The following is a 13,839-nucleotide window of genomic DNA, read 5'->3' as shown; positions in this document are numbered from 1 at the left end:
GGATGCTTTTTCAATATACTTTGCAGCTACCAAAGGTAGGAATCTTGCAAGGAATAATGAAAGTTAACCTAGAGTCAGAGTGGATGGGTTAGAAAGAGACAGATTTATTCTGTGTATGAGGAAGGATGATAGTGATCTAATATATTGGAAATGATGGAGACAGGACTTTATCAAAAAGACTGAAATCGTGCTGAGAGAAATTAAATTTATGTGAGATTTAATAAGTATGCTTTGAGGAGAGACGGAAATAATTTCTATTCAAGCAGATATATGCAGTTATTAGGTAGAAAAGTGTCAGGGAAACTCTTCAGTCCTGCAGGCACTTACACTGCATACTACTGCTATCCAAACTACTTGTGGCTGACAGATCCAGCGAGTTAGGCCTCTGTGCTCTTCTAGTCTGGGTCTGCCCAGGATTCCTCACTACATTCTGGATACTGGCTGCAGCTGTGTCTGGACACGGATTACTGTTGTTGTTGTTGGCGTTTGTTCGGCCGTTATCCAGCGGTCGCTCCCTCCTGTCTACCAGGCGGTCCAGAACCCCTTCGTCGTGGCCAACCTGCTGCTCCCGCCTCAACAAGGGCTCGTGCTCATCGGGGCTGGAATTGATATTCAGCCGACTGTCCTCCCCACTGAACTGGTTCTGAAGCATTTCCTGGGCCCTCTGCGCTACCGAGCTGCTGGTCTGGCCAGAGGGCACCGTGCCATTGGCATATTGGGTTGTGCCAGCATGAGAGTTTATGCCGTGGCTCCTCCCAGCCACTCCATTCATGGTAACTGTCACAACATGAGGTTCTGCAGCATTGATAGTGTTCATCTTGGCAACGCCTGTTTCCACTTGCTTCAAGTTTGATTTGTGCTTGCCACCAAATTTTAACCGTGGCTCCTTTGTTGAATTTTTGGTGTTTAGAGGGAGGCTAGTAGGCCTCTTCGGAAGGTTCTGTTGCTTGGGTAGAGGATAGACCTGAGCAGATGGGACATCTGGAATCAAACATGCCTGACCATTGCTAGCTTGTGTGAAGTCCTGTTGTCCTGTCACCTCTACTGCAAGTTTTATCAGTGGATAAAGCAAGCTGGAACTAGTGCTGCTGAGCGGATCTGGCCCGCTAAACTGCTTAAGTGAATGTTCCATCAGATTCTCATCAGAGCTTTCTTTCAGGTTCTTATCCACTTCTTTTGGATCCAATTTATTTGTCTCCAAGTCCTCCTCTGTTAGCTGCAGGCAAACAGGGGTGGGCCCACCTGGCTGCATGACATTTGTAGTATGTAAGTTTGTTTCATCCGAATAAGGCATTTCGGATATGGTGGTCATGCCAGTGCTAGGAGTGAGGCCAGTTGTATTGGTGGTGGACAAGCTGGTGACACTTGTCTCAGGACTAGGGATGCGAGCCTGTGCTTGTTGCCGCTCATAGTTAATGGAATTTCTATTCTTTTCTCCTGAAGTCAATGGTGTAGTGGACATTGAATGTTCAGAAGAAATGTTCTTCACTATGCTGTCAGTGTGGTGGATTGAATCTTCAATGTAGGAAGAGGAAGAATAATCTGGATATGGCCTTATCTTTGATACACGTCTATGATGCGACAGATTCCTTTAAGAAAAAATAAGTGATATTAAGATCATATATGTAAAAATCACCTCATACTATAAAGCCTCTCATTTAAGAGAACTGAGTGTCTTTCTGTTTCTTTTCATGAATAAACTAACGATAGATACAGTATGAACTGAGATATTTCAGCAACTTCCTTGAAAAGTGCTAGGGACAAGAAAACTGGTTTTACTAGGGCAAAATTTCATCATGGATGTTATTTACTAAGAAAACAGTAACTTTCTTCTATTTGTCCAATATGCTGTTTGTCCAAGTTTGCCTAAGCTCAGTTTAAAATGTAGGTCCCTCTGTGAGAAATACAGTTGTTCACATACAAGATGCCTGAACTCTGGGGACACATAGGAGATCTTAAGAACACAAGCAATTGGGATTATGTCATGCAATACCCATATGCAGACTAGATCATGTAACATACATCACTTCATGGGTGCAGCAAGCTGTAGCTTCTGCCCTGGAGTGAGCTGAGGGCTGCACTGGGCATTTCCTGCTGACTAAACCCAAATGTGCTCTCTTCTTACCTCTCATTTTGCATGGCAGTTGACATAGGGTTGACTGTTGGACTAACTGATTTATTTCTCTCCCAAATCATCATGAGTTCTGCCATTCTCTCCTCAGCACACTGTGCTGTTAGCCGAGCTTCTGCATCTTGATCCCAACAGTCTTCAATTGTTTCTTTAAGTGACCTCACAGCCTGCCAGGAGACAAAATCCTTTTCTCTTAAGTTTTTTTACCTTTATATTGTGCTTCTAATTTACTGTTTTATGGCAGCATTCTGCATGCATGAAAACAGTTACAAGCTGGTGAAAGCGAGAAACAGAAGATACACAACTGCATTCAAAGCTAATTTAACCTAATAATAGCAATATCCAAGTCTAATATTATCACACCTCACATACCCACATCAACTCAGAAGACGCTTACTTGGGAAAAGCTGCATTCACCAATGTCCATACAACCTTCAGCCAGCCCTCTGATGGATGCATGCTCAGCTCAATCTCCTTGCCTTATGAGAGCTGTGTACTAAGGATTGCTGATACTCTGGAAATGCTGTCATGGTTATCCTCACAGTTCTGCTAATGGCCACTGCCTTGCTTCCCCGCACTGTATGCAAATAATAGCCATGCTCACTTCATCATCCTTGTCTTCCTCTGTTCACCACAGTGACATCCAAATGTCTCATAAGTATCAATGAATTTGTCTGCGCCATGGGAGAAGGTTTTTGTTGCACTTGTTTTACAGGTGGAGAAACAGAAACACACATGTATTCCTGGCATCACACTGTGGGATGAACTGTACAGTCAGGACTAGAGCTCAAGACCTCCAAAACGTGCTGCCATATGTTCAGGGAACCAAAGAGGAAACAACTGAAATTACAAGCACTGAACGCTTCTGTTTCCACTCCATCTGGAGTACAAAAGCCAGGCAGACATTTATGGGTCCCCTGCTGCCAGTCTATGGCCCATGGAGAGGATCTGGTTTGCCAGCACAGCTCACATCTACAGCCTACTTCAACCTCTCCAGGACTGAGGACTGTGCATAATCCCAGCTGGGCACTAAGGCATTCAGTGGGTCCTGCTGACTGTCTTTGTGCTAGAACTGCCTTGTGCCCTTCCGGCAGTGGAAGCCAGGACTAGCTCTGAGTACGAGCCAAGAGCTCCTCACCCACAGAATGGGCTCCTGGCATCGCTTGCATCTGGCAATCACTGCTGCTTGGCGATGCAGCTCTGGCTGCACAGGTGGGGATGAGCTCCCCCACAAGCAAACCTTTCATCTCCCTTCCCACAGCAGATCACAGAGTGGATAAGCCAATACCCTCCCCTTAGCTGAGGGACACAAGTCAGAAAGCACCCTCAGAAAGCACCCTCAGGGACAAGGACAAGATAGGGTACTGGATCCATTTTCTCTCCCACAACAAAATGCCTTCATTCAGCTTTTAGGACTTGATTTCACCACAGTTTAGACCAAGTATCTAAGTCAGTGGACACCCTAATGTCCTGTCTTGCCTCTTTGCAAGACTCTTTCCTACAGGTTTCAACCAGTGTTTAATTTAATACTGTATGTCCTCTAGCAGATCCTTTCCTTTTGATGTTTTAAGGATCATGAAAGGAACACAGTAATGACTGTACAGACAGTTATCAAAACAGAAGTTCTTTAGCATCACATTTACCACAATTATGTGTTTTCCATTAATTTCAGGTTCAAAGACAACTATGCTAAAATGCACTATTTACAAGTACTAGCACTCATCAAAAAGATGGAAGGGATCAGAAATCTGCATTACTCTATTATTCTGTTAATATCCTTCAGTGCTGACCTCTGAAGTCAAGCGTGGACCCCACTCTGGCAAGTGAGACAAGAATACTGTAACATCTCAACACAGTTTATAGCCCTTGAATTATTTTATGTACATCCTCTGCTCAGGTTGTTGCTTTACACGGTGAAAAACAATGCTGCTAATTAAGGTCTGTAACATAACATAGACGGTTCCAGAAGCAGACTGAGACTGCATAGGTAACCACAAATCAGGATTCCACATCTTTTGAGTACCGTAATTATGTGATTAAAAATAAAACATTGTTTTTTATTTGTGTTTCTCAAATGAAAAGGACGAATGCATTTCTTTCACAGATGAATTTGCAGGAAGGTATTATAACCCAACATGTCAGCAGAGCTTTAAATAACGGCAAGAAGTCTTTTACATGTGCATTAGATACAGGAGGTTAGGACCTGGGTCCAGAGTGAGGTTCTCTGGAGCTTAGTTTTCTACACTATCTGCCCTAGAGTCCTAATTCAGATGTTATCTTAGACTGGCATAGGGTGGAGGAAGTTCTTTGACACACATTTATTATTATTCTTTTCTCTTAAAGCAATGGTGTAGATCAATCCTTAGAGTTAAAGTTATCAACACTTTTGTTATTCAGAAAAAAACCACTAACAACACAAAGAATGTGTTAGGCATTTTAAATGTGGGCGTCATCTAATAATGCTGGAGTCTATCAGCTTGCTAGAACATAATTAACATTTAAAATGGTAGTCTGCAAAACAAAACAAATCTTGAACTGTTTCAGTTCTAACTGTGTTCAGAAACAGCTGTCAAGCTTGGTTCTTCCAACACTGCATTTGCCAACATGGTTATAGTTGAAACAGCTGTTGTTTAATTTCATATGCACTTTGGGCACTGATTCCTTTTTTTTCCTCTTCTCCCCCTTTGCCCCCATGACTGGCTGGCCAAAAGTTTGTAATAAAAGAACCTCTCTTGGAACCTCCCAGCTCGGTTTCGACATGTTTTACTGCAGTGTACCACTGCAGGCTATGCTCCTCTCTGAAAGCAGGTTCCTACGTATTTGCAAGCACAAGCACAGGTGAGGCCTTGGGCTCCTCCTGGTCTGCACAGTAGCTAAAAACTTATCAACCACCAAAGTCTCTGAAGATTGAAGGGCGTAATTTCAACAAGGGAATAACTGGAAATATCTTTTCAAATAAGTCAAATATACCATTTTCATAGTTGCAACTAAGCTGTATTATATTACCTTGTATCAGGTAGAACCCAGTAACTGTTTGCATTTCACTTTGCTTGTAATAAAAAACAAACAGCCCCCTCTAAGCCAAGGGGATTCACATTACCTGACCTTTGCTGCAGATGAAAGCAAGCACAGACTCTCTCACCAGAGTTCAGCTGACTTGCTCTAACTTGTTGGCCTGCAGCAGCAAGGCTCTAAGCCACAGCTACGCTAATTCAAAACAACAAACAATATTATGATGTTTATAGTCTTGAAAATAAAAACTGCAGATCAAATGAACCCATATAAAATTCTTAATGCAGTTATAATGAAATGATTGCTAGAAGCTTTAGCCTCTGCAAATTCTGAGGACTATACAAGTTCAAAAAAGTTTATTACAATGTTTACCAATTTTAGTTTTGGAAGAGTATATTGACATTTTTGCCAGCTATTTTAGTTGGTATTTTAGTTCAGTTTTATTAGTTTATAAGATGTCAAAGGCAAAAAATGGCTTCATGGTTCTCATTCAGCACACAGAGAACACATGAGTGCTTCATGCACAATACTACAGGTAGTGTCTAAAAATTAATGTAACAGGTTATCTTTGGTGCATCACACTGCAGCATGCAGCAACAACAACAGTATTTTTCCTTAAAAGAAAACTAATTTTCATGTCAATAACCTTTAAAAACTGAATTCAATATTTAAGAAGTCCAGGCAGAAAACAGCTCCCAATCCTTAAATACTAACAAAGAAGAAAAAAATCCCCCAAAACCTAAAAAATTGTTTTTAAGAAATGAATACACCCTAAAGCTGGTTTAATCACTGTTTCTTTGAAAATATTCTCTTTCTCACCAGGCTGTTCTCCTTCCAGGCTTCTGGGAATTTCGGTCTTTGCTTCTCTCTAGACACCAAGACTTGCATATCTTCAAAAGTGGGATGGTTTCCGACTTCAGTCTGGAAAGCCATCTGGTACTCTGGCACAGATTCCCCTGATAGCAAAAGAAAGAAAGGGGGAAAAAAATCAATCACAGATTAAAAGGCAGAGCAAAGGCTTTCAGTTGATGAAAGGCATTATCAAAGTTGCTGTCTATCGAGATGTTCCCCACTTTCCCCAAAGTGTAACTTCCAAAAAAAAGCTGAATTAACTGCAAATGAATTAAGTGCTGTTCAGTAACCTTTCAAAGCATAGCATCCTCAGGCTTGACTGGTTCAGTGGCACATTTGGAGTGTCTTGGAGCCTGAGGATGACACCTACTTTCTGTGAAATGCCACTGACTTGATTATATTCATGTACTTCATTCAGGAGGAAGCGCAGCAAGATTACAAGCCTCTGCAGATAAAGTACAGCTGTTTGACTGTAGAGAGAATGCTGCCTTTTAGATTCATTCTTGCAGTTTGGGAAGAAGATGGTGGATGTGGCACAATCTCATGTGTAAATCTTAAGCCTACTTCCTTTTGGTTTGTGTTACAGGTATGGAGGCTTTCCCTGAATTTTCAATGTCACTCTCATAAATATGTATGACTGACTAAAGGCTATATTAAGTCATAGTGTTTTTTCATGAGGAAAAGTCTGAAAGACACTTCAGGCACTTTTGTCAGTTCTAAGAACTGGAAACAATGCCTTTGCCATCAGTCTAACTCTCGATGTTTTTAAACTCTGGACAATAATAACAACAACAATAACGCTCAAATGGCACTCAGCATGAGGCCTGCAAACCGCCTGAACAGGTAATATCAAGCCTTTCAGCAGGAAGCACGCCTCGCCCTCAGACGCACTGTCCTGACAAGCACCTCCTCGAACACTAGATGGCACCGACTTAATGGCAGAAGCAATTGAGAAATCGACTTCCCTTCTCCACTTCCAAAAGCTCGGGCTCGGGAGTAGCTCTGGTTGTTGGTGCCACTTCCTACTACTGTGCTTTTCTCCAGTTTAGTTACCTGGGAAGAGGTCTGTACATCTCATGAATATCTCCCAGTAGATAAGGCCCAGCGCATACATATCTACTTGTTTCAAAGCAGATTCACAGTCCCTCAAGTTCACTGCTCCTTCAAGCACTTCTGGGGCCATATAGCGGATTGTACCAACCTGAGAAAACATCACATCAAAGCTTCACATCAGAAAGTAATTTCCAAATTCAATTTAGTTTTTTAATACCCTATTCTGCTTGGTATTTTCTACAGTTAAGGAAAACACAGCTCGTTCCTAATCGATGTCCTCAGATTCTAGATTCTTACCAGTCTAGTCATAACAAAACCCTTCCCCTATTCTGTCACTTTTTTATATGTACCAGAACAAAATTATTTTGTCCCTTAATGTTTTCATATGAAATATGATACAGCAGAAATGTTTCTTTTTCCTGAAATTACACTATTAAACACCAAGGTATGAATCATAATGGAAGAGGATCCTGCTGAATAGAAAACTTGTTCTCTATTCCTGGACTGTCAGCAAGGTTCCACCCTACATCTTCCATAGTCAAAGGTTATTAACAGTCTTGGAAGATACCTATTCATTTTCACTAGGACATGTGTTAGATTAGAGCACTTAATCATCAGTACTTGTAGGACAGGATTTTGTCAAAGGACTATTCCACATCCCTGCATTTTAACCAGCAGTTTCCCTGTTTCTTTGTTCAGTATGGGAAGATCTAGAAGGAGCTCTTCTGCACTAGGTATTTTCAATTTAGCACTTGCTTTCTAAGGGAGGGTGATTAACACTGTGAAACATGTTCTTTGAATGAAATATGAAGTTTTTCTGTAAAAGCACAGACAACAACTACACTGAAACATTAGACATTCTTTGTTTAAAACAGTCTCACTGTATTTCAGTAGCCTGTATTAGATGTCAAGCAGGACATGCAGAATGTGGTATGTCACCATTTCAGAAAAATTAACACCAAAACCATGAAAGAATGTTTGGCCTTCAGTTAGCACTTGCAGTACAAGATTGAAGGGACCTCTACCACATAGTCACAGAGAACATGGCAACCAAACCTACCTTGTGTCTTCTCATATCTCACACAGAAACTTCAGTCTGCCAATCTATTGCCTTTCAAAATGGCAGGTTTGTGTTGAGGATTTTGAGAATAAAACCAGTTTCCTCCTATGGAGGCTTCAGCCACTTCTCACCCACAATGCAACCAATGCCCATTACAGAAATTGTACCACCTGAACATTCATCCAACCACTTGTACTTACCTCACTAATGGCTGCATTGTCTTCCTCACCTGGTCGTACCAGTCTGTTTCCAGTTAACTTCATGGAGAGTCCAAAATCACTGATTACACAGGTTCCATCATTCTTTACCAGTACATTGCGGCTATTCAAGTCACGGTGGGATATTGCAGGTTTGTAATGGTCTATTTGGATACACGAAAGTGCTCATTACTATATGAGCAATCCTACTGTTTGGCAAAATGAGAGAACCTCATTATGTCTGCTCAGCTATTATAAACAGAGAATCAACTTATTTTTTAGAAAGCTGATGGTTTTGCTTCTTTACAATGAGCTCCAAAGTAAGCTATGTAGAGAAAACTGACTGGCATTGAGAGTTTCACTGTATCTATGTGATATATTAGGCTACTGCCATATACAGCTCTAATGTTTGCCAACTGCCTTCTTCCCAAGGCATATTTCAGCATGATTTTGGCAGTGGAGACATTGTGTACTTAAACACAGACCCGCTACCACAGCCCTAACAGCCATTCCAAATACCCTCCATCATTTCCACACTCCTGTGTCAAATACAGCACCAATTATTTACATTATGATTGGAATTACCACTGGCACCTATTCAGAAGATATGCAGACAATATTATTCCAGAGAGTCTGAGCATGTTAATCTTCTAGGGATCTGATCTTTTCCAAAGAATAATCTCAGTTGTTCATAGTTTTTTATTTTGTTAGAAAAGCAGCCAGCAGTATAGAACTCATTTTACTGTGGAATTTATCCTACTCCTTGAGTTCCTTCCTAGCATTCACAGACTATGGTTGTCTCTCTTTTATGATGGAAAGCTTACACATTTTCTGGCTGCTAATGGACACACCTGCCTGCACATTTCAAAACGATGGAGTTAAGATGATAGCTGCAGTTTCAATGGCACATAGGAATACTGATTTGGGTATTTTCAGCACTTTTAATAGCATCTTTAGTTGTCATTCTTTGCTAGTAGTGCTCATGCTTAACATTTGAGATACATAGTTTGAAATTTTAATCCAAACATTAGCACCTTAATGTAGATACAATGATATCAGCCTTTTATTTACTGCCAAAAACCTAACGTTTCAGTGCCAGGCCATATTCTGTAGCCTGATACATCACAGATCTCAGAATATCTACTTTATAATTATGATACTTCAGCTGCTGAAATACTGGCTGAAGCATGTGGAGATATAAAGATCCAAATCAGTATGTTGTCACAGCTAGTACTCTAATAAAGTACCAGAAGTCCAGCAGTATTGTTTGTACACAGCAAAAACTAGGCCCAAACCTCAGACAAAAATCCAGAAACACGATAAATAAAACTACAGTTGGGCTAGAAGATTTAATTATATAGTATACAGTTCACACACAAACTAAAAATTGCTTTGGTGATTTGTTCCTGAACTGCAAAACAGGCACAACACCTCATCTGTTTGCCCTCTGCCAGAGAGCCAGACAGTGCTTCAGGTCTTCAGTAATCTGTTGCCATGACACAGCTGCACTGCACAACTCTGCCTCCTCCTCCTGCTTCTCTCTGGGGCTCTCCCAGCTCATACTCCATGTTTTCACACACAAGGGTCACAGACAGAGCCCACAACACGGGGTTGTTCAGAAGGAGGGAACAGATCAGAAGTTCTGAGCAATCTCTATTTGCATTCATCATTTCCTACTCACAGTAGGAAAAAAGAAAGGCTGGAATCTACTACTGGATAGAGATAAGAATATACTGGAGATCTTGGCATCCCTTCCTGGCCTTACCTCCTCGAGGCAGTTCTGTGTGCAGGTACGCCAAGCCCCGAGTTATAGAGTGTGCCAAACGACAAGAGCTCACCCAGTCACTTGTGTGGAGACTCAAATATTTGCACAAAGAACCCTAAAAAGAACCCAAAAAAAGACAAAACAAAAAACTCGGATTAAAATCATTGTCCAGTAGAGTAACTCAAAATCTTCTGGAGACTCGGTTTTATTCACAGCTTCTAAAAGGTATAAACCTGCAATGCTTATGTGTTTACCCACATATTCTAAAACACAAGATTTGACTGAAGTTTCATTAAATTCCAGTGCTGCCATTTCGTTTCTCTAAAGTGGAATAGAAATTTTATGACAGAATAACAGGGATTGCCTCTAGAAAAAATGATATTAATTATAAAAGTCTTGTTGCAGAACAGAATAAAGGTAACTGCAGATGTAACAGCCTGGGTTTCTAGAAAGTGGGCTTTAGACCACTATCACTTACAGAGTACTCAACAATCTCTCACTTGCTATTATCTATTTATGCATCAAAACAAGAACACCCCAAAGGCAATTCCAAATAGGAGTGAGTCCACATGCACTGAAGAAACACGGAAAAAAAGAATACCATGTTCCCCTTTTCTTGAAAGGGAAGTTACATGTATAAAATGGGGGATATTCTAGTAATTTGTCTTGAAATCTCTAAGCAAACCAGAAGGAAGTGTGCCAATTATGATATTAAGATATTCTAGAAACTGAGACTGCTATCCAAAACAAGGGCCAGACCCTGCAAACTGTGACACTTTTGATGCACAGTCCCCAATGACAATATACTTAAACAAACTAAATCCTCAAGCATGAAGAACAAGTAATCCGGCTAACTCTGCATGCTTATTATATTTTTTAGGACTACAAACTACCCTGCTTTTGCCTATTTAAGTCTGTAATCTTAAAGATGCACCAATGTATAACACCAGATGCAACTAAATAGGTATCATTGCAAAGTAAGTTTTGTAACATTTGGTTCATAAAAATTTGGTATGAATCCCTCTGCAGTTGACACTCGGGTATGTTACGCATGCACAATTCAGATGGAGGCACACAGATACCAGAATTTAAAGTGACCAAGGTATTGAACATTTTTTTAATCCAGTACTAAGACTAAAATCAAGTTCTTGGCACTTCTTAATAGAATCATGAAAGTCTTACACCTTTTCAGACCTAGTCTGTGCAGAACAAGGAACCCCTAAATAGGCAACATCCTTGGTGAAAACACAGACTGAATGTCACTCATGCAAGCTCACACAAGGAGTTTTTCATTGTTTAAAATGCTGTTACATGAACTTCAAATAGATTCTGTAATACATAAAAAAAGCTTTGAATCCACCTAGAAATAAAGGAATTGCATATTTTTCCTTATTGTTTACAGATTTTTAAGAAATACAAGCACTCTTATTAGTCTCCAAATGTCATCAGCTTGGGTTTTTTTCTTGGCTTAGCGGGTTGAGATTCCAGCCCATTCTAATGAAGGCCACAGGACTGTCCTCATGATGTGACTGGGAAATACTCACTGTATAAAGATCTTAAACCAGCTTCAAGATCTTTCTGCTGCAGAGCCTGCCCACCACCAGATGTTTTTTAAGCTAGCTGAAGGCTGTGATTTTATGCTTTTAGTGAAGTTCAAGATAAATGATAACCAGGAAAAGTTTTAGTCAAGATTTAGAGAGATATATTTGTAATTAAGACTATCTTGTTAGAGTCACAAGTTACATGTTAAATTGGGGATATTTGTTCTGATTACAACTTTTGATAAAACTGGTATTTTTAACAGAGATTCTATTCGTGTTTTACAACAAATTTTCTGTTGCTCTAAAAGGACATGAGTGTCTGACTACTGGGGCAATAATTCTGTGGCTGTTACATATTTCCTACTATGTCATCCCTCACAACTGACTCCCTTACTGACCTACTACACCTCAGAGTCTCATCAGAACAGCATGTTGATTGATACTCTCATGGTTCCTTTCACTTGTCTATTTCCTTTGGTCTGAAGGCATGTTTGGATAAAAACACAACCTGGGTCAAACCTATCTGTCTTGCTTTCACCATCAAGAAGAATTTTCTATGTAAAAATGCCCAGGTTTGTGTGTTCTTATTTTCAGGAAGGAAAGTATTTTGAGGGAGAATGATGTTTTGGATGGGGAATATATCACCTGCACATCTTGTATTGGTTAGTCCTTATTGAAATCAGATTTATGGCTCCAGTTTGAACACTGCAATTCTGTTCTAGCAGGGCTGCCACAGAAGGCTTCCTTTTCTGCTGTTAACTCCACATACAGCAGAACATCTGCTCACTGAATTACAGATCACACTGTGCATTAATTACACCTGCTGTGCACTTTTTCCAATGACTCCCAAACAACCAGTGCATTGATTTTAGACTAATCTTGCTGTTCTTAATACCACATTGGGAAAGAATCTGATAATATGATGTCATAAGCTTCATCTGTACATTTAATCAGCTCATTAACAGAGCCTGTTTACATAAGCAACAAGACACAGTTTTCAATCAAATTACATTTCAACTGAAAATCCTTTCATTCAAGAAAACAGCAAAAACAGATCACCTGTGAAGACACTTATGCTATGCCCTTCCATGAAAAGAATACTCACTTGATTTTACTTAACTCAATTACATGAAAATATGCCAGTTTTGTCAGAGCCCCATGCTTTGCCCCTGTCCATCTGGTGTGGGCACAACCGACCTTTTTCAAGGCTGCTTCTAGTTTCTGCAATCTCTTCTTAGATGCCTGTCTCTTACAAGCTGACATGATCAAGTGCATTCTCACTTAAAAGATTCACTTAAGACACTCTATATATTTGTGCTTTGTTGCCTTCAGTTTGTATATAGTGTGTATGTGTGTAAATACATACCTATGCTTAAGGTATGTGTTTACATGGGTGCATTTAACTTTCAACACAAGCATATACATAGAGCCTAAAAATCCCTAAGACAGGCCATCATTACTCCTACTTAGCACTGTTCTGCTCCTTTTTGCTATTCAAATAAGCAGCTTTTGTCCTACTGCCTCCATAAAAGATCAGGCTTCAGCCATCCCCTTTTACACCTTGCAGGAAATATGAGTTTGCTTAACTTCAGACCAAAAAGCTTGTTTAAAAAAACATTATTTAACTAATTACTACAGTTCTTTCCCATACACAGGCAAAAAACCCCTCAAGATAAATTGTGACACAATTTTTTGCATTTTCATATATATAACCCCCATATACATTTTATAATTTTTCATGAAAGCTACTCACATTCATACTGCATATTTTTTAAATGCTTCTGTTTCTGTATATGTGTGTACATGCACAAAACATTAAGCACCCTAGTCCATGAATTTGAGAAATATAAGCATTCAGTTAACTGAGGAGATTTGAAGATATGGTTCCAGAAAGTAAGGATGCCTTCTTAAGACATGTCCTACATCATCAGTATATGACACAGAAAGCTTTAAAGAAGAAAACAGGATAAAAAGGCACCATGATTTATAATGCTACAAAGTAGTTTGACAACAATCTTGGATCTACTACATTTCACTGTAAAAAATCCCTCTGGTTACAGCTATTGAGTGAGGTCGTAAGACAGAGAGAATGTCTTAATATTAAGAAATTTTTTATGTATTAAATTATTTTAAAGTAAAAACAACTTTTCAAATTCTGTTGTTGAATAAGGACAGAATTGACTAAAAAAACCTTGCACCACAACCAAGAGCAAATACTCCAGAGCTAA

General features: G+C 39.9%; 1 protein-coding gene across 1 annotated transcript in view; it reads right to left on the bottom strand.

The window, feature by feature from the left end:
- Positions 1–13,839, bottom strand: part of BMPR2 (bone morphogenetic protein receptor type 2) — a 108,210-nt gene that overhangs the window by 8,874 nt on the left and 85,497 nt on the right. The window contains exons 7-12 of the mRNA XM_069022175.1: positions 10,071–10,185; positions 8,309–8,469; positions 7,049–7,196; positions 5,963–6,099; positions 2,126–2,298; positions 328–1,589 (exon numbers count right to left, since the gene is read on the bottom strand). Coding sequence (XP_068878276.1) covers positions 328–1,589; positions 2,126–2,298; positions 5,963–6,099; positions 7,049–7,196; positions 8,309–8,469; positions 10,071–10,185 — 1,996 coding nt within the window. The remainder of the gene's footprint in view (positions 1–327; positions 1,590–2,125; positions 2,299–5,962; positions 6,100–7,048; positions 7,197–8,308; positions 8,470–10,070; positions 10,186–13,839) is intronic.

The sequence above is a fragment of the Aphelocoma coerulescens genome, chromosome 7, assembly GCF_041296385.1.
Source record: "Aphelocoma coerulescens isolate FSJ_1873_10779 chromosome 7, UR_Acoe_1.0, whole genome shotgun sequence".
Classification (NCBI taxonomy): domain Eukaryota; kingdom Metazoa; phylum Chordata; class Aves; order Passeriformes; family Corvidae; genus Aphelocoma; species Aphelocoma coerulescens.
The sequence above is the reverse complement of the archived record's forward strand: the minus strand, read 5'-3'. Positions and strand labels throughout refer to the sequence as shown.